Source organism: Anomaloglossus baeobatrachus, chromosome 2 (genome assembly GCF_048569485.1).
Source record: "Anomaloglossus baeobatrachus isolate aAnoBae1 chromosome 2, aAnoBae1.hap1, whole genome shotgun sequence".
NCBI classification, from domain to species: domain Eukaryota; kingdom Metazoa; phylum Chordata; class Amphibia; order Anura; family Aromobatidae; genus Anomaloglossus; species Anomaloglossus baeobatrachus.
In genome coordinates, this window is record NC_134354.1 from 769,699,883 (window position 1) to 769,727,227 (window position 27,345).

Sequence of the window (27,345 nt, forward strand, 5' to 3'; positions counted from 1 at the left end):
TCTATCTATCTATCTATCTATCCCTCTATCTATCTATCTATCTATCTATCTATCTATCTATCCCTCTATCTATCTATCCCTCTATCTATCCCTCTATCTATCTATCTATCTATCTATCTATCTATCTATCTATCTATCTATCTATCTATCTATCTATCTATCTATCCCTCTATCTATCTATCTATCTATCTATCCCTCTATCTCTCTATCTATCCCTCTATCTATCTATCTATCTATCTATCCCTCTATCTATCTATCTATCCCTCTATCTATCTATCTATCTATCTATCTATCTATCTATCTATCTATCTATCTATCTATCTATCTATCTATCTATGTATCTATCTATCCCTCTACCTATCCCTCTATCTATCCCTCTATCTATCTATTTATCTATCTATCTATCCATCCCGCTATCTATCTATCCCTCTCTCTCTATCCCTTTATCTATATTTCTCTCTACCCATCTGTCTCTCTCTCCTACCATCCATCTATCCAAACAACCCCTGATATTTTCTTCCTCTCTTTATGTCCCGGTTCCCATCCCATTAGCGGCCGTGTTTGGCTTTTAGGCCAGTGTACGGTGTATACCTGCCTGGCAGATTCCCCTTTTACCGCCCGTCGGGTTATTAGAGGTCTATGGACCCCGGGGGACCCTTCTGTAGATGTAAAGGTTATGTTCCTGGCAGTCATGGCCTCTGCAGCCCAGGGCAGAGGTGTTATCTCCTGACCGAACAGGAACGCTGCGACTCCCATATTGTGCCCAAGGTCTTGGTTTACTCGGTCATGGGTGGTGCCTATGTACAAAATAATGTAAGAAAAGCAAAAAGCAGAAGTTTATGGTTGAACGGTGACGTTTTTCTTCTGTTTAATCAAATGATGAAGATCCAATCTCACGCTTCAGCGATGGGAGAATTATTGGGCAGCGGTGCAGACTGTTTTTACGGTCAGAGGCCCGCTCGTCTCTACCGAGAGCTGAGGACATCTATTGATTCCGTAAGTGACCGCGGATATCATTATTACATGTTTTCTGCGCCAGACGATTATAAAGGCGGTAATTATGGCACTTGTTTATGCCTGTGATGAAGCGGGGTGAGACGGGAGACTCTGCCATTTGTTGGCATTTCAAAAATAACTCTCTACAAAAATGAGGTCCTTTATTTTTTCAATTCAGAGTCGCACTTGACTTGTGTCCAGGAGAATAATTTCCATTGCGTCTCTTCGGAGAATTGGGAGTATGGTCTTCATTTTACTCAAGGGTTGGGGATCATATGGACGGAGATGGGAGAATTGAGTTAGTTCTTTTGGGACTTATGGATAGCTCCAGTGTAGGAGATCATTGATGTCTATGGGAGCAGACCCCTTGGTGGTCATCCATGGTCCTCCTAACACCAAGCTAGATAAATCCTAAGAGCTAAGGAACTTTTCTGGTAGGTTGTCTTCTTTTTGCGTCTATGAAAATCGTTCACTGTTGGCCACTAAAAAAGTCAAGTCGGTCAAATGGCGATCAGTGTCAACGTCGTAATGTCAATCACTACCTCGATGGCAGTATTTATGGCCAACGATTGTCCACCTCTACACGTAATCTATAAAAAGTCATGGATATTTAGACTCTTTGGTAGTCTTCAATAGAAAAATCCAGCCAAAATAATTCTCAGATAAGTTATAGATTCATGTGTGAAGGTGGTGGTCCACCATAATTTGGTCTTGATAGAAGTTTTAGCTAGTGGATCTTCTGAGCGTAGTGTTATTGGTTTGAATATTGTGTCAGACCTCGATTACAGAAATCTCTGAGCAATACCAAAGGGTAATGACCTCTCTGGGAGCCGTTATCTTGGTACCTTGTACTAGCAGAAGGTTTGGTCCTATTCTGAGAGACCAGTACTTTTTAGGGCAATTCCATTCTAAGTGGACCTACCCCAAAAGGGAAAAGTAGCCAAAATCGTGTTCTGAGAAGATGGAACCCATGATGCTACACCACCAATGATTCAATAAAATAAAAGGATCTGAACTCTATAGATCCTTTCATTTTCTGGAGTCATTGGTGGTGTGGGGTCATAGGTCCCATCTTCTCAGAAGAAACTAGAAACTGGAGATTTCTGCTATGGAAAAGACTCCAAGGAAATATTTAACTGATATTAATGGGTGTTGGTTTTCCCTAGCTTCACCTACCCGCCCATAATCTCGTGGTCGCGCTTTCACCGCCGCCTCCACCGTTCTGCGCAAGCGCTGGCCAGCTTACCTCACGTCACCTCTTTGAAATTGCGCAATGGGGGATGGCCTAAAGCGACAGGAGGCAGAATAACGGACACCAGAGAGCCCGCCCCCGTGTACCATTATCAAGATCTGAATACAAAAAGGTACCACTTTATAAAGTCTTTATTTTGGTCAGAAAGGGGGCACATAAACAACAGTAACATTGCTAGAATGCAGCCCAGGAGCTGCAGAGGGGGAATCTTTTTTGTTTAGTGCAAAATTTCTGATGACAGGTTCCCTTTAAATCTCCTCCAGGTTGCTTCCTACTTCCTGTCAATAACATAGGACTACTTTCATCCAATACTCTCTACTCCTCCCTGCAAGCGTCTGTTTTTGGCACCCGCCCGCGAGGTGCTGCATGCTGCTGCGCAGGGCACAGTCTGCAGCCTCTTCTGTGCATCCTGCTCAAAATCTGGTACGATTTATATATATAACATCTATCGCCAGTTACGTGACCCCACCTCCTCATGTGACACTTGCACAAAGCATCATGGGACTTGTAGTTACCAGAGAGTGACTTCTACAAACCAGATGGCAGATAGTAACTGTTCCAAAATAACAGCAGTGGGAGGGAATGGGGATACCAGTATAATAATGATGGCGGGGGGACTTTGGGTGATTTTAAGCGTATGTTGGCGTTTCCCTTTAACGACTCCCCAAAGTGGATGACGAGCCATATATAATTACCGCAGGTAACGTTATCGTTCCACCATTCCGTCACAGGCAGGAGATGAGATTTCGGCATTTTACACCCCCGGAGTTGGCTCGCGAACCTTTCGTCAATAATTTAACAAGATGTTCAAGATTCCAGAACATCCCCCGTTCCCTGCGCCCCGCAGACATGGCAAGCTGGAGACTAAACTTCTATCACTCAATATCGACTCCCTCTCTTACTGGACGCCGCTCCCTCCTGACATTTCATATAATGAACCGAATATTCACACTGAATGAGAAACAGACCCACAGATGTGAGGCATAATTCAAGGAGAAACATGGGCCGGAAAAAGTAACGCTTCAAATATCCATCGACCTTCACTCTGGCATAAATACAAGACTGATACACTGTAACGAACTGGTAGCGGTGTTGTCACATGGAGATTTTCACAAACTTCGCCGACTGCCATGGCGGTGTCAGTTTCTGTTGAGATTATGTAGCGCCCCTGAGAGCCTCAGGGAACTACAAGGAACTGCATCCTCTTGGGGATGCAGGACCTACCCTCTGGGACCTGGAGCACCAGTGCCGATACCACCAACACACATCTAAAATCCTAGTTCTCCTCTCCACACTGGGCATAAAGGGTTAACCATGTAGGGGGATGGTCATCATGGGAACGAGTCCCTGGGTATAGCCAGCCTGGTCAGAGGGGTCAGGGTGTCAGAGAGCAGTCTGAAGTGGGGAGCACACGGGAGAGGTGTGCGGATGTGCCTGAGCTGGGACCGTGTAACGGTGACCCCAGGGGTCGCCAGGACAGGTACCGGGATACCGTTGGGACCGGAGCAAGCACGGGGCACAGGGCCCTAGGTTAAACGTCAAGTTTCAAACGGTTTGATAAATACCTGCTCGGTGAGGACACCTTCACGGACTTCACCGAACCAAATAATCCGCGGGCATCAGCAGTAAACTAGGATCGGAGTTACCTCCCCGCAGGGTCCTCACTGCCCGCCGTACGGAGGAGACTGTACCCCAAAAGGGACAGTCGGGGTTCCCAAACACTCCACGCTACAGGGACTCAATCTACAGAGAGTGCTGGGGACAGAGCAACCTGGGTCACTACATTGGCACTGATACTCCTCAGACCGGAACCAGCAAGCCGAGGGTACATTTGAGTAGAGACAAAGTTAACCTGGTGTGGCTTCCAGCATTATATACCATACATCTCCCAGGCACAGCCCTACCTGCGGAGGGCCTACCATCTCAGCTGCCACTATCACCATCCCTGGGAGTACCCACGTTGAGCAGCGGCGATTCCCCATTCTTAACCACAACCTGCAGGTGGCGTCACGAACATTAACTCTATTATCCCCTGTAAATACCCCTTGTATTAAGCTTCCCCAGGGCACGGGACCGGGCAATGGACACCTGAAGTGACATTCCCATTGGCAACCGCCTGGGACCGAGTACCCCCTTCCCTCGGCGACACAATTACAGATTATCAAAGAGTAGACTGGAGGAAAAACGGGTTTAAAAACCGCACTAGGAAACCACGAGCAAGGATGTAAATGAATATTTTTCTTTTATTTAGATAATCCAACGCGTTTCGGAGACCCATCTGTCTCCTTCCTCAGGGAAAAAGAATCTTTTTCCCTGAGGAAGGAGACAGATGGGTCTCCGAAACGCGTTGGAATTATCTAAATAAAAGAAAAATATTCATTTACATCCTTGCTCGTGGTTTCCTAGCGCGGTTTTTAAACCCGTTTTTCCTCCAGTCTACTCTTTGATATCCTTTGCTCAGACACGGGGCCGCTGCTGAACCACTAAAGCACTCATCCACGTTCTCTAAGTGGTTGTGACTTGCACAACCCAGCCAGGTGAGTGTGTTTTTAACCCTTTTTCCCTCTGCCCTGTAAATCGGGTAAGACCCTATTGCGCCTTTTCTCTCCTACTACAGCTTCAATTACAGATTATGACACTCCGTCTGAGCAAGTTTCTGCTATCTGGCATCAACACAGGCAGACTCTGGCATTGATCTGCTGTGTGCTGATCCATAGGCAGGCTAGCAAGAGTTAAACTCTGCTGGTCTGCATGTTAGTCTCCTTTGATCACATGTTGTGGGGAAATCAATCAGATCTGCTCCCTCCTATTTATGCTGGCTGAATCCTTCCACCTATGCCAGCTATAATTTATCTTAGTTGCCCTGGTGAGATGTGGTGTTCCAGACTATTTGGTGGAAGTAATGCTTATTGCATTGTGCAGTTGTGGAGTTTACCCCTGTTGCCTTTTGTAGCTACCTTTCTCTTATTATCTGATCCTGTGTGTGTACCGTGTGTCAGAGTTTTGGTTTTCCCTTGCCTGTCTTTATCTGTGGTTAACATCACTCTGCTTCCCCATTCTTCCCTGGTGGGAGTGGGGTATCAGATTAGGTCTAGTCAGGAGCAGGGCCAGGAACGAGACTCAGGCGTCTCCACCATTAGGAGTATCCCTGAGGTTGGGGATAACATAGGGCCCCCTAACGTGAGGGACAGTCTAGGGGCCCCTTTCTCTTGTTATCCAACAGATACATTGTGAGGTGAGCACAGGTTCAGTCTTCTGATATAAATTTGCATGTTTTCATTCCATGCTCCAATTGGCACATTTAAACCCTGGCCCTAAGTGGCCTCCTGAATTCGCATGGAACACCCACTTTGGGGATTATTTAACCAAAATGGGGACTTTTGAGTTCAATGTCTCAGGGCATACTGGGAGTTGTAGTTTTGCAATAGCTGGCATGCAACAAGTTGGAGACCACCTATAACCTAAGCAAACCAGATAAGGACAGGTTTCCAGTCTTTAAAGAGGACTTGTCACCGGATAAAACGTATCCAGATTTTGCATATATGTAATTCCCACGGCTTCCCTGAGTTTTCCATTTTTTGTCTTTTTTAAATCTGCCATACGGTTCCAGAGATAGAGGTCTTTTTATATAAGGCTGCCTTTTCCAGGCTTTCCAAGGGGGAGTGGCTCCCAGTGATATTATGTAGAGCAGCATAATGACACGCCCTCGAAGAACCCTGTGAGCCACGCCCCCTTGAAAAAACCCTCATAAAATTAACACTAAATTGATCCATATCTCTGGAACCGGATGGTGGATTTCAAAAAGACAAAAAATGGAAAACTCAGTGGAACAGCAGGAATAAAAGAAGAGCAAAATCGGACACATGTTGAAAGGTCCTCTTAATATGTATATTCAGGCTGTCATGGCATGCTGGGAGTTGTAGTTCTCTAACAGCTGGAAAGTTAACACTTTCGAGACACCCTCCAGTTTGTACTTTGCACAGTGCTTTAATTTCTTTAGATCGAAGGGGGCACCAGTAGTGGGACCCCCCAACAATGCTCTGATGACACATCCTAGTAATAGACCACCACTTAGTATGGAGGAAAAGCCCCCATTTAACATAAGGGGAAAGCACTCAATTGTGAGTGTTCATCCTCTGATCTTTGATCTCATCTCTTCATCTGACAAAGGTAATGATGTCATAGAACTAAGCAAAACTCGGGGGTGTCTTGTAAAACTGAAACGTTACTAATATTCCCCTAGATGTTCTCAATTTGAACAGAGTGATGGCCGCGCATGCGCTCTACTGCTCCATTCATTCTCTATTGGAGTGGCTGGGTTAGTTTTGTACAACACCATCACTGTATTCAAATAGCTCATGTCAGGCTTCCACCAGGGGGCGCAGAGGCTGATTGGAGATGGAACTCCAAAGTGCAATTAGACAAAAGCCCACAAGAGGGTGCAAGTACCAGAAAGAGTAGTCAGAAAGCCAAAGTCTAAATCGAGATGTCACGTCAATACAGGGGGAGAGAGCAAGCCATAAACAGGTGGAAGCAAAAGGGTCAGGAGCCAAGAAGTCATGTAAAAAGCCAAACAGGGGAAGCAGAGCCGAGGTCAGGAAACATTACCGAGGTCGGAGGCCAGGAGAGCAAGTAAGTACAAGAGGGGGCAGAAACTGAGACACAGAACAGAACAGGTAGACAGAGCGGACAAACAGTACAAGGGAACGGAGGTCAGGGAGAGGAAGGCTGGGTAGTGGGACAGAGCAGGACTAACTCAGAAGAACCAGTTGCGCACGCTGCAGAGGAGGAACTATTACTGGTGGCGTTCCGGAGGAATCCACACCATGATAAAGTGGTGAGAGTCCCGAAACGAGGCATGACCGAATAGACCACTCCCACCAGACTTAACCCCATCAGCGTCCAGCTATAGTCATGATAGTTCACTTCAGGATCGGTGAGGGTCTGTCTCAGCGATCTGTAAGTTCCCATCTATCCATTCGATAGGTGATAATTTGAGAAAAAAGGACAACCCCTTTAACTAGTGCTAATGATGGAGTAAGACCCAGTTTCGCTACGTGTCCTCAGGGGTTCTTAGCTTTAAGTGAATCTGAAACTCTCTTTTTTTCATCCATGGAACAAAGCAAATAATGCAATCTCTATATTCAAAAATTGCAAAAAACTGTAACAACCAAAAATAGTTTGTTTTTAGCAGCCAGGCTCCACTTACCGCACGTAGAGGGAACGCTTTTGGTTTGTTTTCAGAGAGCCGGACCCAGAACTCATGCTGTGATTCATCATCTGTTCGCGTAGGTCATGGATTTTTGCTTCAAACCGAGCGTACTCTGAAAAGGAGATGAAAGTAGAAACACATGATAAAACATTTGCCAAGTGACCCGTCTATAACTATCAGATGCCAGAGAAAACGAGCGATTACGCGGGCTGCGATTACAGAACTGATGGAAAAATGACTGGAATAGCCTCCGATGCCAGAGAAAACGAGCGATTACGCGGGCTGCGGTAACAGAACTGATGGAAAAATGACTGGAATAGCCTCAGATACCAGAGAAAACGAGCGATTACGCGGGCTGCGGTAACAGAACTGATGGAAAAATGACTGGAATAGCCTCAGATACCAGAGAAAACGAGCGATTACGCGGGCTGCGGTAACAGAACTGATGGAAAAATGACTGGAATAGTCTCAGATACCAGAGAAAATGAGCGATTACGCGGGCTGCGGTAACAGAACTGATGGAAAAATGACTGGAATAGCCTCCGATGCCAGAGAAAACGAGCGATTACGAGGGCTGCGATAACAGAACTGATGGAAAAATGACTGGAATAGCCTCAGATACCAGAGAAAACGAGCGATTACGCGGGCTGCGGTAACAGAACTGATGGAAAAATGACTGGAATAGCCTCAGATACCAGAGAAAACGAGCGATTACGCGGGCTGCGGTAACAGAACTGATGGAAAAATGACTGGAATAGCCTCAGATACCAGAGAAAACGAGCGATTACGCGGGCTGCGGTAACAGAACTGATGGAAAAATGACTGGAATAGCCTCAGATACCAGAGAAAACGAGCGATTACGCGGGCTGCGGTAACAGAACTGATGGAAAAATGACTGGAATAGTCTCAGATACCAGAGAAAATGAGCGATTACGAGGGCTGCGATTACAGAACTGATGGAAAAATGACTGGAATAGCCTCCGATGCCAGAGAAAACGAGCGATTACGCGGGCTGCGGTAACAGAACTGATGGAAAAATGACTGGAATAGCCTCAGATACCAGAGAAAACGAGCGATTACGCGGGCTGCGGTAACAGAACTGATGGAAAAATGACTGGAATAGCCTCAGATACCAGAGAAAACGAGCGATTACGCGGGCTGCGGTAACAGAACTGATGGAAAAATGACTGGAATAGTCTCAGATACCAGAGAAAATGAGCGATTACGCGGGCTGCGGTAACAGAACTGATGGAAAAATGACTGGAATAGCCTCCGATGCCAGAGAAAACGAGCGATTACGAGGGCTGCGATAACAGAACTGATGGAAAAATGACTGGAATAGCCTCAGATACCAGAGAAAACGAGCGATTACGCGGGCTGCGGTAACAGAACTGATGGAAAAATGACTGGAATAGCCTCAGATACCAGAGAAAACGAGCGATTACGAGGGCTGCGGTAACAGAACTGATGGAAAAATGACTGGAATAGCCTCAGATACCAGAGAAAACGAGCGATTACGAGGGCTGCGGTAACAGAACTGATGGAAAAATGACTGGAATAGTCTCAGATACCAGAGAAAGTGAGCGATTACGCGGGCTGCGGTAACAGAACTGATGGAAAAATGACTGGAATAGCCTCAGATACCAGAGAAAACGAGCGATTACGAGGGCTGCGGTAACAGAACTGATGGAAAAATGACTGGAATAGTCTCAGATACCAGAGAAAGTGAGCGATTACGCGGGCTGCGGTAACAGAACTGATGGAAAAATGACTGGAATAGCCTCAGATAACAGAGAAACGAGCGATTACGCGGGCTGCGGTAACAGAACTGATGGAAAAATGACTGGAATAGCCTCAGATACCAGAGAAAATGAGCGATTACGCGGGCTGCGGTAACAGAACTGATGGAAAAATGACTGGAATAGCCTCAGATAACAGAGAAACGAGCGATTACGAGGGCTGCGATAACAGAACTGATGGAAAAATGACTGGAATAGCCTCAGATACCAGAGAAAATGAGCGATTACGCGGGCTGCGGTAACAGAACTGATGGAAAAATGACTGGAATAGCCTCAGATAACAGAGAAACGAGCGATTACGCGGGCTGCGGTAACAGAACTGATGGAAAAATGACTGGAATAGCCTCAGATACCAGAGAAAACGAGCGATTACGCGGGCTGCGGTAACAGAACTGATGGAAAAATGACTGGAATAGCCTCAGATACCAGAGAAAACGAGCGATTACGAGGGCTGCGGTAACAGAACTGATGGAAAAATGACTGGAATAGTCTCAGATACCAGAGAAAATGAGCGATTACGCGGGCTGCGGTAACAGAACTGATGGAAAAATGACTGGAATAGCCTCCGATGCCAGAGGAACGAGCGATTACACGGGCTGCGGTAACAGAACTGATGGAAAAATGACTGGAATAGCCTCAGATACCAGAGAAACGAGCGATTACGGGCTGCGGTAACAGAACTGATGGAAAAATGACTGGAATAGCCTCCGATGCCAGAGGAACGAGCGATTACACGGGCTGCGGTAACAGAACTGATGGAAAAATGACTGGAGTAGCCTGTCGATTGGTCCAAAAAGGATGATGCCACCTATGGCGAATACTTTCCTCATTTGAAAATCAGTCTTATTGGTTTGATAAGGATGGCGCCACCTATGGTGAATTTTTCCACATGTGAAACCCAGCCTTATTGGTCCGAAAAGGATGGCGCCAACTATGGTGAATTCTTTCCACATGTTAAACCCAGCCTTATTGGTCCGAAAAGGATGGCGCCACTTATGGTGAATTCTTTCCCCATGTGAAACCCAGCCGTATTAGTCTGAAAAAGATGGCGCCACCTATGGCGAATACTTTCCGCATGTGAAACCCAGCCTTATTGGTCCGAAAAGGATGGCGCCACCTATGGTGAATACTTTCCCCATGTGAAACCCAACCTTATTGGTCCGAAAAGGATGGCGCCTCCTATGGCGAATACTTTCCCCATATGAAACCCAGCCTTATTAGTCCGAAATAGATGGCGCCACCTATGGCGAATACTTTCCCCATGTGAAACCCAGCCTTATTGGTCCAAAAAGGATGGCGCCACCTATGACGAATACTTTCCACATGTGAAACCCAGCCTTATTGGTCCAAAAAGGATGGCGCCACTGGTTACGAGTACCGAGCACCCGAGCATGGTAGTGCCCGCTCATCACTAGTTACGAGTACTGAGCACCTGAGCATGGTAGTGCCCGCTCATCACTAGTTACGAGTACTGAGCACCTGAGCATGGTAGTGCCTGCTCATCACTAGTTACGAGTACTGAGCACCTGAGCATGGTAGTGCCCGCTCATCACTAGTTACGCGTACTGAGCACCTGAGCATGGTAGTGCCCGCTCATCACTAGTTACGCGTACCGAGCACCCGAGCATGGTAGTTCCCACTCCTCACTAGTTACGAGTACAGAGCACCCGAGCATGGTAGTTCCCACTCATCACTAGTTACGCGTACTGAGCACCCGAGCATGGTAGTGCCCGCTCATCACTAGTTACGCGTACCGAGCACCCGAGCATGGTAGTGCCCGCTCATCACTAGTTACGAGTACAGAGCACCCGAGCATGGTAGTGCCCGCTCATCACTAGTTACGAGTACCTGAGCACCTGAGCATGGTAGTGACCGCTCATCACTAGTTACGCGTACTGAGCACCTGAGCATGGTAGTGCCCGCTCATCACTAATTACGAGTACCTGAGCACCCGAGCATGGTAGTGCTCGCTCATCACTAGTTACCAGTACTGAGCACCTGAGCATGGTAGTGCCCGCTCATCACTAGTTACCAGTACTGAGCACCTGAGCATGGTAGTGCCCGCTCATCACTAGTTACGAGTACCTGAGCACCTGAGCATGGTAGTGACCGCTCATCACTAGTTACGCGTACTGAGCACCTGAGCATGGTAGTGCCCGCTCATCACTAATTACGAGTACCTGAGCACCCGAGCATGGTAGTGCTCGCTCATCACTAGTTACCAGTACTGAGCACCTGAGCATGGTAGTGCTCACTCATCACTAATTACGAGTACCTGAGCACCCGAGCATGGTAGTGACCGCTCATCACTAATTACGAGTACCAAGTACCTGAGCATGGCAGTGCCCGCTCATCACTAATCACATACATCTAAGCGATTTGACCAAAGGTGGGTATCGCGTGATGCCACACAGCTACCCGATCCCTTGCGAGAATGTGCCGACACCATAAAAATGGCGCCTTCACTGCGGGTGATTATGAGTGTTATTATTTTACATGGGGGAAAAATACGGATTGAGAAGAGGTTATAAGAGTAATGGAGAATCTCTTTAACCATCTCTTACGTGTAGACCCTGGCTATCATGACATCACTATCGGCGCCCAATGATCGCGTCACTGGGAAGGAGAAGAGTTAATAAGGTCTAATTTAGTCAACCAGATTGCCTACAGTGCGTCTAGTAAGCATACGCTATGGGTGTGTCTCCATGAGATGCTACTCCACCCTGCACCATCGGGCCACAAGTAGAGAAGATATAGAGGCTGAGGCTGCCATAAATGCATTGTGTTAATACTTAATTTCGATGACATTTTCAGCGGTATGATAAATGTTACATTACAGATTATCAGCCGGAGACTCGGCAGTCGTGTGCTTCACTAACGCAATGTTATATCTTCTCTTTACCCGCTCTGATGTCTCGTTATCCTTTGATCTTAATAATCTCTAGTGCGTTACTATGTGTGTAATGGAGAGACAGCAGAGAACTCAGTATTAGGATGTTCACCCAAGATTAGACAACAGGAAAGAAGGAGAAAACTCGCATTCGGACCTCCCTGGTGGTCCTCGGCCCAGGTTGGGTTCATGCCTCCACTTCTTTATAGGGCAATCCCTTCTGATTCCACTTGTTTCCCGCAGTTAAAATAAAAGACCCTGTACTCACCTCCCGTTCTGGTGCCATTCCAGCGCTGTCGGTAATTGCGGTTCGGGGCTCACGTGACTTTGTGACATCACGTGAGCTCCACGTCCAATCACCGCCGTCTTCCTTCTCCCCGCCTTCGGACCAAATGAGCAATCAACAGGAAGTGGGTGGCAATGTCATTTCCTGTTGATTAACTCATTTGGTCCGAAGGCGGGGAGAGATAAACTGGCAGTGATTGGACACGGGGCTCCGAACCGCAATTATCAACAGCGCTGGAATGGCACCAGAATGGGAGGTGAGTTGAGGGTCTTTTATTTTAACTTTTTGGAAACAAGTGGAATCTGAAGGGGTTGCCCTAGTAGTGGACAACCTCTTTAAACATCCCTAAACCAATTCTTTCTATAGACCTGTGATGGTGGGATATGGGGGAGGTGTATCTTGCTGTCCAGATTCCTATTTTAAGCTTGGTTCACTGTCCATTATTTGTCCTGCTTCTGTGTACATTGTATTGTTTGTAAATAATCACTCCCTATAGTGCAAGGTTATAGCCTTTTGAGGCATTTCTGTCCCTGGGTGTGGGGGGAGGTGGGCCTAAAGACCTTTTGCTTACCTGGGGCATAGGCAGTCTGTTTGAGAACTTCAAGAGTGAAGCAGGAAGATTGAACCTCTGGGAGAAACTAGCTTCTCAGAGAGACCTGGATATTTATCGGTTACTGGACTATATTTGTGTTACTGGACTAATTTTACCCTCTGTTTTGTGGATTACCTTATGGACCATTTGATTTGCTTGGAATAAATGCTTTTTGGATTGTACAGCTATCTCTCGCTCTGTTGATTGTGTGATATGGGAGAAGGACCCCGTCACAAGACCCTTGCCCAGACTTCCACTTTTATATACACCCCTTATATACCGATCTGAGACCAATCGTACAGATACTCGCCTCTCCGTTTTCCTGCACTCCTATCTCCTCCTGGATGTGGCCACAAACAACATCCAGATACCTGATGGTACCAAGAGGATATCTCAGGTGGAAAAGTGCAGTAATGGGCAGAGGTCAGTATGACATGGGGCCATACGCATCATTTAACAAGTGTTCCGGGAGTCCTATAGATTCCTTCTTATTTCTAGGAGTCTCCTGGAGAGTTGGCAAGTATAACAGAGATGAATGAATGGGAAGGATCCTACGACTCCGCACCCTCGTTAACGAACACAGAAGAACCACTGTCGCGGTAGGTTCCGTGTATAAAAGAAATCCATTATTAATCCCAGCAATCCGACTGCTCTAAAGCAATGTCTCCTCCTCTCCACCCCCTGGCACTTTGTATACCGAGAGGTATGAATAATTCACACTGTGTGTCAAGGCGAGGAGATTAAAGGGTAAGCGCCAATCCAAAAACTGCCCACATCGCCTTCATCTCACATCAAAGATTCAGACATAGAAGAGCGCGCGCTGGATAACAGAAAACTGACAATCCTTGAAGTGAAGAAACGCAACAAATGGAGAATGAAAAGTAGTAATAGAATTATCATTGCAGATTTGTAATACACACAATATGAAGAGCAGTATGTGCCCTCCATATTACACCGACCTCAGAGTCTATCCATAGACATTAATATGGATCTTTAATGGCTCCTGCTCTTCTGAGACAAATTTCTACAATATTTTGGGGAATATTTTTGCCCCTTCATCCAGAACAGCATTTGTGAGGTCCGATGCTAATGTTGGGGAGAGGCCGGGCTCAAAATCTCCGTTCTAGTTCATCCCCAAGCTGTTGAATAGGGTTGAGGTCTGGGCTCTGTGCAGCTGGTAATGTCCCCCCCCCCTCAAATATGACTTTATGGATCATGTGCACTGGGCACATTCATGGGAAACAAAAAAGAATCTTCCCCAAATGTTCCCACAAAGCCGGAAGCTGCAATTGTTCACAATGTTATCTACTAAAGGATTAATATTTCTCCTCACTGGAACTAAGGGGCAGAGGCCGATCTCTGATAACAGCCCACAGTGTTACCCTCCTCCACCAAAATGTACAGTGGGCACAATGTAGTCAGGTGGGTAACATTCTCCTGACATTCACCAAACCCAGAATCCTTCATCAGACGCAGACAGAGCAGTGTGATCCGTCACTGCACTGAACAAGTCTCCTCTAGAGTCCAGTGGTGCCAGCTTTACACCACTGCATCCAACGCTCAGCATTGTGCTTGGTGATGTATGGCTCAGCATTGTGCTTGGTGATTTATGGCTCGGCATTGTGCTTGGTGATGTATGGCTCGGCATTGTGCTTGGTGATGTGCGGCTCGGCATTGTGCTCGGTGATGTACGGCTCGGCATTGTGCTTGGTGATGTACGGCTCGGCATTGTGCTTGGTGATGTACGGCTCAGCATTGTGCTTGGTGATGTACGGCTCGGCATTGTGCTGGGTGATGTATAGCTCAGCATTGTGCTTGGTGATGTACGGCTCGGCATTGTGATTGGTGATGTACGGCTCGGCATTGTGCTTGATGATGTACGGCTCGGCATTGTGCTTGGTGATGTACGGCTCCGCATTGTGCTTGGTGATGTACGGCTCGGCATTGTGCTTGGTGTTGTACGGCTCAGCATTGTGCTTGGTGATGTACAGCTCAGAATTGTGCTTGGTGATGTACGGCTCGGCATTGTGCTTGGTGATGTACGGTTCAGCATTGTGCTTGGTGATGTACGGCTCGGCATTGTGCTTGGTGATGTATGGCTCAGCATTGTGCTTGGTGATGTACGGCTCGGCATTGTGTTTGGTGATGTAGGGCTCGGCATTGTGCTTGGTGATGTACGGCTCAGCATTGTGCTTGGTGATGTATGGCTCGGCATTGTGCTGGTGATGTACGGCTCAGCATTGTGCTTGGTGATGTATGGCTCGGCATTGAGCTTGGTGATGTAGGGCTCGGCATTGTGCTTGGTGATGTAGGGCTCGGCATTGTGCTTGGTGATGTACAGCTCAGCATTGTGCTTGGTGATGTACGGCTCGGCATTGTGCTTGGTGATGTACGGTTCAGCATTGTGCTTGGTGATGTATGGCTCGGCATTGTGCTTGGTGATGTATGGCTCAGCATTGTGCTTGGTGATGTACGGCTCGGCATTGTGTTTGGTGATGTAGGGCTCGGCATTGTGCTTGGTGATGTAGGGCTCGGCATTGTGCTTGGTGATGTACGGCTCGGCATTGTGCTTGGTGATGTACGGCTCCGCATTGTGCTTGGTGATGTACGGCTCGGCATTGTGCTTGGTGTTGTACGGCTCAGCATTGTGCTTGGTGATGTATGGCTCAGCATTGTGCTTGGTGATGTATGGCTCGGCATTGTGCTTGGTGATGTATGGCTCGGCATTGTGCTTGGTGATGTATGGCTCAGCATTGTGCTTGGTGATGTACGGCTCGGCATTGTGCTTGGTGATGTATGGCTCGGCATTGTGCTTGGTGATGTATGGCTCGGCATTGTGCTTGGTGATGTACGGCTCGGCATTGTGCTTGGTGATGTACAGCTCAGCATTGTGCTTGGTGATGTATGGCTCGGCATTGTGCTTGGTGATGTACGGTTCAGCATTGTGCTTGGTGATGTATGGCTCGGCATTGTGCTTGGTGATGTATGGCTCAGCATTGTGCTTGGTGATGTACGGCTCGGCATTGTGCTTGGTGATGTATGGCTCAGCATTGTGCTTGGTGATGTACGGCTCGGCATTGTGCTTGGTGATGTATGGCTCAGCATTGTGCTTGGTGATGTACGGTTCAGCATTGTGCTTGGTGATGTATGGCTCAGCATTGTGCTTGGTGATGTATGGCTCAGCATTGTGCTTGGTGATGTATGGCTCGGCATTGTGCTTGGTGATGTATGGCTCAGCATTGTGCTTGGTGATGTACGGTTCAGCATTGTGCTTGGTGATGTATGGCTCAGCATTGTGCTTGGTGATGTATGGCTCAGCATTGTGCTTGGTGATGTATGGCTCGGCATTGTGCTTGGTGTTGTACGGCTCAGCATTGTGCTTGGTGATGTACAGCTCAGCATTGTGCTTGGTGATGTACGGCTCGGCATTGTGCTTGGTGATGTACGGTTCAGCATTGTGCTTGGTGATGTACGGCTCAGCATTGTGCTTGGTGATGTATGGCTCAGCATTGTGCTTGGTGATGTACGGCTCGGCATTGTGCTTGGTGATGTACGGCTCAGCATTGTGCTTGGTGATGTATGACTCGGGATTGTGCTTGGTGATGTACAGCTGCTGCAGCTACTCAGTCATGAAGCTCTCGGTGGGCGCAGAGCTTGTCCTGATGGAGGTCTGCACTCTGCAGTTATGGAGTCAGCAGAGCGTTGGTGACTTTTATGCCCTATATTTTATGACCAGTATGACCATATTTTGGTTTTGTTGTATCGATGGACGATTTATCTAGTATTAATGACGCACCGAGAGTGCAGGAATCTAGCAAACGATCTTCTGCTGTACCAATATGGTTACATATCATTGAATATATCAACCATACGACACACATATTGGTAGCTAAAGGATGATGCTAGGATGAACCAGTATGACCCCATCTTGGTTGACAATGTAGTTAGTCGCTATCAACAACTACACACACAGATTATTGGTATGTAACAAATACATTTCTGATGGACCAGTATGATGTTGTCTTGGTTGCACTCCATCCATGATATCCTTCATACGATCAACAACTACACACATAGAGGTTTCTTATCTACTGGATGATCCTGTGATACACCAGTATGACCTTGTCTTCCTGCGTTACATCGATGATATCCTTACCTACTTTCATCAATGATGACACATCCGGAGTATTGGTGGTATCTAACTTATGACGCTCTGATGGACCAGTATGACCTTGTCTTGGCAGCGATCCATCAATGATATCCTTACATGCTATCAACAACGACACTCAAAGTGGTTTCTCATCTAATGGATGTGTCGCGGGCGGGGAGGAGGGTGTCAGCACTGCGCTCACCCCTCTGCTCGGGTCCGGCTGCTGCTGCTCAGTGGTGGCTCGAGCGGTGGGCTGGATCCCGGGGGTTCTCGAGCGGCACTCCTCGCCCGTGAGTGAAAGGGGATTGGGATTTGGGATAGTTTATTGTCCGTGACGCCACCCACGGTTGTGGTGATTTATTAGCACCACCGCTGCTCTTGTGTTGGGATCCCGGGAAGGATGGTATGGAGCAGCCAGTTGTTGTGTTGCCCCTTCGTGGGTAGGGGTTGGTGATCCCGGGGCCCAGTGATGAGTTGGGAGATGCAGGGCTTGGTGGGCGCAGGGACGCGGGGGGCAGCGCTGTGCCTTGCGGCACTGTGGTACTCACTCAGCCTGAGACGATGACACAGTTCTCGGTAAAACACACGGCTGGAAAGACGGTTCCCACGGACGGCTGCACTTGCTTTCCCAGTAGGTGACGGTGATGTCCCTTTGTCCTGCACCTATGTTGTTGATGGTTTCGATGGGTTCCCACCGGTAACCCGCTCCCCGGCTTCAAGCTGGACCGGAGGAGCTCTACTCTTTGCCCGCAGGCGCTGGCCCTCAGAAACTGGTGCCCTGGCGGTGGCGGTGTCTCTGCTTTAATGGTTGGGCTGTTGCCTTCAATTGGGACTTGGTTGTTGGGAGATAGCCGTCCCCTTCACTGACGGATTTGGCAAATTATGGCGACTCCTAGCCTTGCCGGGGTCCGAGAGGCCCCTGCCCTGGTGCTGACTGTCCTTTGTACACTGCTCCAGACCGCCGGATCACCACCCGTCCGCGGTCCTTCCAGGAACCTCCGAACAATCACCCCTCCAGACAATCACCGCCGTCTGCTGACCTTGCTGACTCTGTCCTGCACACAGCCGGACCAACTTCAGGCTTTACTACTCTTTTCTCCACTACTACTTCACTTTCACTTCACTTAGCTCCTCTTCCACTTCACTGTTTACTCCTTCACCTCCCTGACTGAACTGCCTGGTTTTTCCCGCCTCCAGGGCTGTGTACTCCTCGGTGGGCGGAGCCAACCGCCTGGCCCACCCCCTGGTGTGAACATCAGCCCCTGGAGGAAGGCAACAAGGATTTTAGTAGCTTTGGTGTTCCTAACTGGGATGTAGGGTGTGGTGGTGTGATGACCTGTGACCCCTGGCTTGCCCAGGGCGTCACATTCCCCCTTAGCAAAATGCAGACCGTCCGCGGGCTGCCCGTCCAACACCGGTTTTATTTTCTGTAAAATATATAACATTGTAAAACGGTAACATATATACATTTTTATTACTTCTTCCCATAACAGGAGGCACTTTACTTAAACGTTGCAAAACGGTTCACGGTTACGGTTTCCGCTCTCTCCCACCCAAGCAACCTGGCCCTGATGCTGCCCCTAAAACCCAGGCAGCACCCCTTGTCCCCAAGTCCAGCACACGTTACCCGAGCGGCATCTGTCCTTCCCCTCCAGAGGGTAGCCACCGGTTCTTGTGGTGGCTGGGCCCCAGCCTGCTCTGCTGAGGGCCCTCCCTCCAACCTGCCTCTCCGGAGGCGGCATTGCGGAAACGGTAACGGTAAACAACTTATTTACAAGCCACTAACGTTTGTGGTTGCCCTGCAAGTTCACGGGCTTGTCCATGGAAAGTCCTCCATGCAAAACTTTTTTTTTAAACGGTCCCCACGTTGACAACGGTGTCGGCAACGGCCGGTTTTCCAAATCACGGTCAATCAGGTTACTTCTTCAGTTGATTACTTCATTTTTGCAAACTTTTTCAAACTTTTCAAACAAACATTCACACAGTGGTGGTCCCAACGGGGACTGGACAACGGTGCTCCGCTGCCCTTACTCCGGATATGCAGCGTCATCCGAGGGAGGGGGTGCAGGACTCACTCGGCTCTCTTGGCTGCCCCTCAGTTTGGCATCCAGGGCGAACCACCCCCTCTCTCCACAGTGCCGGGTATACTGGACAATGTCACCCGGCATTAGGTTGCGGCCGGGATGCTCTTCAGGCAGGTGGGCATTTACATCCCGCCGGGCTACAAACACTTCGGCCTCCAGGCCTGGTTCATAAATAAACCTATAGCCCCGGCGGACATCAAACCACCTCACCTGCCCCTCGTACAGCGGACCCCGGACACGGAACGTGGCCTGGCGGAGATTCTCCTTCTCCCTTATCGCTCGGGCAACCAGCTCGGCCTTCTTCCTTTCCCGTTCACCGATCTCCAGGCCCAGCGGTACCGGCTCCCTATCCCAATACGGCGCTGCTGCGAGCTCCGGCGCACGGGTCGGGCCCCGCGGGACATTCTGGATGTTGCCCACTGTCAGGAATCTGGGCGGCGGGTCCCGCGGTGTCTTGGCCTTGGGCGCTGCCTTACAGCTACAACCCAGCGCTACCTCAGCCGAGGTGTGGGGGATGGGCACAGGGGCTTTCCGCTGCTGGGGCTTCGGCTCGGAGCGGGTCATCAGCTCCGGCTCGGGGGACTTTTCAGGGGATGTCTCCGGTTCAGTCTTTGGGACCTTCCAGGTCAACACCTCCGGTCGACTACGGGCTCCGGCTACAGGTCGGCCCGCCTGGGCGGGGACGCTGGGTATTGCTACCGGTTGCGGTGGTAGCAGGCCTAGTGGCGGGGTCACGGCCTCCGAGACGGGTGGCGAGGGAGGCAGCGGGGGGAGAGGGCTTGGACCGGGTCCCGCAGCCACGATGACCGGCCCTTCCAGGGCATCGGGGCGTAGGTCACTCACCCTCCCTTCCTCCGCCTCCTCCTCGCGTCTCCGCACGGCTGCTATAACGTCCGCCATGTCAGCCTCCCACTCCTCCATGAGGAGCTGCATCTTGACCTGCAGCCGTTGGTAGAGCTGCGCGGTCCGGATCTCCACCCACGCCGCTGTTCCAGGCGCGGGGGTTACGGTGTCGCGGGACGGCATCCACATGATGACTTCTTCCAGGAACAGGGTGACTGCAGAGTCCTGGCGTCCCTGCTTTTATAGCTGCGCTTACATGCAGCCAGCCGCCATCGCGTCCCCCTTAGCTCTTTTCGGCCCCTCCTCTGTTGGGGCGGAGTTTTGGCCTTCGCGCTTCCACTACTCGAGAAGACGCTCGAGCGGGAACTTTTCGTGCCAAAGATGGCGACTTCCGAAATTTTTCAGCCGGATACCTCCGGCGGTAACAAGGCGCACCTCTACCAGACGGCAGAGCGGTAAGATCCTGTTCGTGACGCCAAGTTGTCGCGGGCGGGGAGGAGGGTGTCAGCCCTGGGCTCACCCCTCTGCTCGGGTCCGGCTGCTGCTGCTCAGTGGTGGCTCGAGCGGTGGGCCGGATCCCGGGGGTTCTCGAGCGGCACTCCTCGCCCGTGAGTGAAAGGGGATTGGGATTTGGGATAGTTTATTGTCCGTGACGCCACCCATGGTTGTGGTGATTTATTAGCACCACCACTGCTCTTGTGTGGGGATCCCGGGAAGGATGGTATGGAGCAGCCAGTTGTTGTGTTGCCCCTCCGTGGGTAGGGGTTGGTGATCCCGGGGCCCAGTGATGAGTTGGGAGATGCAGGGCTTGGTGGGCGCAGGGACGCGGGGGGCAGCGCTGTGCCTTGCGGCACTGTGGTACTCACTCAGCCTGAGACGATGACACAGTTCTCGGTAAAACACACGGCTGGAAAGACGGTTCCCACGGACGACTACACTTGCTTTCCCCAGTAGGTGACGGTGATATCCCTTTGTCCTGCACCTATGTTGTTGATGGTTTCGATGGGTTCCCACCGGTAACCCGCTCCCCGGCTTCAAGCTGGACCGGAGGAGCTTTACTCTTTGCCCGCAGGCGCTGGCCCTCAGAAACTGGTGCCCTGGCTGTGGCGGTGTCTCTGCTTTAATGGTTGGGCTGTTGCCTTCAATCGGGACTTGGTTGTTGGGAGACAGCCGTCCCCTTCACTGACGGATTTGGCAAATTATGGCGACTCCTAGCCTTGCCGGGGTCCGAGAGGCCCCTGCCCTGGTGCTGACTGTCCTTTGTACACTGCTCCAGACCGCCGGGTCACCACCCGTCCACGGTCCTTCCAGGAACCTCCGAACAATCACCCCTCCAGACAATCACCGCCGTCTGCTGACCTTGCTGACTCTGTCCTGCACACAGCCGGACCAACTTCAGGCTTTACTACTCTTTTCTCCACTACTACTTCACTTTCACTTCACTTAGCTCCTCTTCCACTTCACTGTTTACTCCTTCACCTCCCTGACTGAACTGCCTGGTTCTTCCCGCCTCCAGGGCTGTGTACTCCTCGGTGGGTGGAGCCAACCGCCTGGCCCACCCCCTGGTGTGAACATCAGCCCCTGGAGGAAGGCAACAAGGATTTTAGTAGCTTTGGTGTTCCTAACTGGGATGTAGGGTGTGGTGGTGTGATGACCTGTGACCCCTGGCTTGCCCAGGGCATCACAGATGATCCTGTGATGGACCACTTTTGTTGATTCAATAATATTCTTAGATAAATTCAATGCACTACACACTCATGGTATTCGCCTGCCTTGCTGGTGCTTTGTCGCTGCGGCAGTGGTTGGTGCACAGTGCCGCACCATAAAGGCTTTAGATTAGGGACCCACTCAAGAGGTTTGCCGTGACGTGGCAGTGGGCTTAATACAGTCTGATCAGAATGGTAACTAAGAACCTCATGTTCTATTTAAATTTTTGCCTAGCGGCTTTTAGATCAATGTATTTTTGGGATGTGCGATCCATGTCTTTTTCTCCATGGCTTGTTTTGTCACTACACACTCATAGTATTGGCATCTACTGAACAATCCTCTGATGGACCGGGGTGACTATCTACAATAATGGCATACCTTAAGAATTGGTAACTCCTGGATGATCTTCTGATGGACCAGAATGACACTGTCTTTGGTGGCATTGCATTGATGATATGTTTTCATACTCTCAACCATGACGATACACTTTAGAGGTTTGGTATCTACTGGGTGATTCACTCAAGGACCTGAAAGACCCTGCTTTGGTTGCATTACGACGATGATATCCTTACATACTATCTACAATGCTGACAAATCCAGAGAATTGGTAACTCATGGATGATCTTCTGATGAAACAGAATGACCCTGTCTTGGTGGTATTGCATTAATGATATATTTCCATACCTTCAACCATGACAATACACCTACTGGTTTGGTATCTACTAAGTGATTCTCTTAAGCACCTGCAAGACCCTGTCTAGGTTGCACTAAGACATTGATATCTTTGCATACTATCTACAATGACAACATACCCTGAGAATTGGTAACTACTGGATGATCTATTGATGGACCAGAATAATCCTGTGTTGGTGGCATTGCATCAATGATACATTTTCTTACTCTCAACCATGACGATACACCTAGAGGTTTGGTATCTACTGGGTGATTCTCTCAAGGACCTGCAAGACCCTACCTTGGTTGCATTACAACAATGATATCATTACAAACTATCTACAACGATGGCATACCCCGAGAATTGGCAACTCCTGGATGAACTTCTGATGGACCAGAAGGACCCTGTGTTGGTGGCATTGCATTAATGATATCTTTTCATACCTTCAGCCATGACAATACACCTACTGGTTTGGTGTCTACTAGGTGATTCTCTCAAGCACCTGCAAGACCCTGCCTTGGTTGCATTATGGCAATGATATCCTTACATACTATCTACAATGACGACACACGCTGAGTATGGGTAACTACTGGATGATCTTCTGATGGAGCAGAATGACCAAGCCTTTGTGGCATTGCATCAATGATATTTTTTCATGCTATAAACCATGACGATACACCTAAATCAGTGTTTCCCAAACTCCAGTCCTCATAGCCCCCAACAATTCATGTTTTCAGGATTTCCTTAGTATTGAACAGGTGATGGAATCATTATAAAGGCATCACCTGTGTTATATTAAGGAAATCCTGAAAACATGACCTGTTGGGGGGGCGTGAGGACTGGAGTTTGGGAACTACTGACCTAGAGGTTTGGTATCTACTGGGTGATTCTCTCAAGGACCTGCAAGACCCTGTCTTGGTTGCATTACGACAATGATATCCTTACAAACTATCTACAATGACGACACACCTTGAGTATTGGTATCTCCCGCATGATCTTCAGGTGGACCAGAATTAACCTTGTTTTGGAGACATTGCATCGATGATATGTTTTCATACTCTCAACCATGATGATACACCTAGAGGTTTGGTATCTACTGGGTGATTCTCTCAAGGACCTGCAAGACCCTGTCTTGGTTGCATTACGACAATGATATCCTTACAAACTATCTACAATGAGTACACACCTTGAGTATTGGTAACTACTGGATGATCTTCTGATGGACCAGAATTAACCTTGTTTTGGAGGTATTGCATCAATTATATGTTTTCATACTCTCAACCATGATGATACACCTAGAGGTTTGGTATCTACTGGGTGATTCACTCAAGGACCTGAAAGACCCTGCTTTGGTTGCATTACGACGATGATATCCTTACATACTATCTACAATGCTGACAAATCCAGAGAATTGGTAACTCATGGATGATCTTCTGATGAAACAGAATGACCCTGTCTTGGTGGTATTGCATTAATGATATATTTCCATACCTTCAACCATGACAATACACCTACTGGTTTGGTATCTACTAAGTGATTCTCTTAAGCACCTGCAAGACCCTGTCTAGGTTGCACTAAGACATTGATATCTTTGCATACTATCTACAATGACAACATACCCTGAGAATTGGTAACTACTGGATGATCTATTGATGGACCAGAATAATCCTGTGTTGGTGGCATTGCATCAATGATACATTTTCTTACTCTCAACCATGACGATACACCTAGAGGTTTGGTATCTACTGGGTGATTCTCTCAAGGACCTGCAAGACCCTACCTTGGTTGCATTACAACAATGATATCATTACAAACTATCTACAACGATGGCATACCCCGAGAATTGGCAACTCCTGGATGAACTTCTGATGGACCAGAAGGACCCTGTGTTGGTGGCATTGCATTAATGATATCTTTTCATACCTTCAGCCATGACAATACACCTACTGGTTTGGTGTCTACTAGGTGATTCTCTCAAGCACCTGCAAGACCCTGCCTTGGTTGCATTATGGCAATGATATCCTTACATACTATCTACAATGACGACACACGCTGAGTATGGGTAACTACTGGATGATCTTCTGATGGAGCAGAATGACCAAGCCTTTGTGGCATTGCATCAATGATATTTTTTCATGCTATAAACCATGACGATACACCTAAATCAGTGTTTCCCAAACTCCAGTCCTCATAGCCCCCAACAATTCATGTTTTCAGGATTTCCTTAGTATTGAACAGGTGATGGAATCATTATAAAGGCATCACCTGTGTTATATTAAGGAAATCCTGAAAACATGACCTGTTGGGGGGGCGTGAGGACTGGAGTTTGGGAACTACTGACCTAGAGGTTTGGTATCTACTGGGTGATTCTCTCAAGGACCTGCAAGACCCTGTCTTGGTTGCATTACGACAATGATATCCTTACAAACTATCTACAATGACGACACACCTTGAGTATTGGTATCTCCCGCATGATCTTCAGGTGGACCAGAATTAACCTTGTTTTGGAGACATTGCATCGATGATATGTTTTCATACTCTCAACCATGATGATACACCTAGAGGTTTGGTATCTACTGGGTGATTCTCTCAAGGACCTGCAAGACCCTGTCTTGGTTGCATTACGACAATGATATCCTTACAAACTATCTACAATGAGTACACACCTTGAGTATTGGTAACTACTGGATGATCTTCTGATGGACCAGAATTAACCTTGTTTTGGAGGTATTGCATCAATTATATGTTTTCATACTCTCAACCATGATGATACACCTAGAGGTTTGGTATCTACTGGGTGATTCACTCAAGGACCTGAAAGACCCTGCTTTGGTTGCATTACGACGATGATATCCTTACATACTATCTACAATGCTGACAAATCCAGAGAATTGGTAACTCATGGATGATCTTCTGATGAAACAGAATGACCCTGTCTTGGTGGCATTGCATTAATGATATATTTCCATACCTTCAACCATGACAATACACCTACTGATTTGGTATCTACTAAGTGATTCTCTTAAGCACCTGCAAGACCCTGTCTAGGTTGCACTAAGACATTGATATCTTTGCATACTATCTACAATGACAACATACCCTGAGAATTGGTAACTACTGGATGATCTATTGATGGACCAGAATAATCCTGTGTTGGTGGCATTGCATCAATGATACATTTTCTTACTCTCAACCATGACGATACACCTAGAGGTTTGGTATCTACTGGGTGATTCTCTCAAGGACCTGCAAGACCCTACCTTGGTTGCATTACAACAATGATATCATTACAAACTATCTACAACGATGGCATACCCCGAGAATTGGCAACTCCTGGATGAACTTCTGATGGACCAGAAGGACCCTGTGTTGGTGGCATTGCATTAATGATATCTTTTCATACCTTCAGCCATGACAATACACCTACTGGTTTGGTGTCTACTAGGTGATTCTCTCAAGCACCTGCAAGACCCTGCCTTGGTTGCATTATGGCAATGATATCCTTACAAACTATCTACAATGACGACACACCTTGAGTATTGGTATCTCCCGCATGATCTTCAGGTGGACCAGAATTAACCCTGTTGTTGGTGGCATTGCATCGATGATATGTTTTCATACTCTCAACCATGACAATACACCTAGAGGTTTGGTATCTACCGGATGATCCTCCGATGGACGGACTAGTGTGACCCTGTCTTGCTTGTGTTACATAGATGATGTATTTACCCGACATCAACCGTAACGACACACCCAAAATATCGTTTTTCATACAATTATAGACCCACAGAGTCAGAATTCTCCGAGTGCTCATGGAGATAAGTTCATGACATAGCCGCACGTTATAATTTCGTTTGTACTGGTGCCCAACAGCAGGTCCTAATGGAGTAGTTTAGTTTAAAAGCTTTTCCTCTGTGAACGTGGCATAAAAGCTGTCGCTAAGCGCGCTTTAATGTATCCCACTCTCGCTTTTGTTTTCCAGAACTTTCCACTTTTAAACTGTCAGTAATCTTTTATTTTTAGTACTGCATATATAATTGGCAATAATAAAAAGCAGAGAAAAAAAAAATAATGAAAAAAATGGTACCATGTCCTGGATTCGGCGAGGTATCTATGGTAACCTGGTAATGTATGTGCCACGTTCTACTTGTCTGCAAGTGACAAGTTGTCAATATGATAACCTGGCATGCGTCTGAAAGGAGCAAGTACGAGATCGGAAGAGCCACCGAGTGTCGGCAGGATCTCAAAAGTGACCCTGAGAAGATGATGGTGCCAAAATGGGGGACAACTAATATTCAGGAATAAAGGACCAAGAAAGATCCTGGGAGAAGATGAGATTTACTAAAAAGAAATAAGGATGGTTCCTCTTAGCAATCAATAAGCCATATCTTTCCAGAAATGTATGGATCTCCAAAAATCCACTAATATGACCCTTCACATCCTCAGATCCTATCAGACTGGACCTCTTCATCTAATGACTAAGTCCTACACATAGATCCCACCACCTCTCTTTACCACTTGTCTGATCCCTACATGCAGATCCCCCCCCTTTCATTATCACATATCTGATCCCTACACACAGATCTCCTCCTCCCTTAACCACTTGTCTCATCCCTACACACAGATCTCCCCACCTCCCTTTATCACATGTCTGATCCCTACACACAGATGCCCCACCTCCCTTTATCACATATCTGATCCATACACACAGATCCCCCACCTCCCTTTATCACATATCTGATCCATACACACAGATCCCCCACCTCCCTTTATCACATATCTAATCCCTACACACAGATCCCCTCCTCCCTTAATCACTTGTCTCATCCCTACACACAGATCCAACCACCTCCCTTTATCA

General features: G+C 48.0%; 1 protein-coding gene across 10 annotated transcripts in view; it reads right to left on the bottom strand.

The window, feature by feature from the left end:
- The window catches only part of DLG2 (discs large MAGUK scaffold protein 2), a 1,610,676-nt gene that overhangs the window by 186,319 nt on the left and 1,397,012 nt on the right, over positions 1–27,345 (bottom strand). For all 10 annotated transcript variants that reach the window (XM_075337519.1, XM_075337521.1, XM_075337520.1 and 7 more), the window contains one exon: positions 7,458–7,572. In XM_075337519.1, the coding sequence (XP_075193634.1) occupies positions 7,458–7,572 (115 nt within the window). The remainder of the gene's footprint in view (positions 1–7,457; positions 7,573–27,345) is intronic.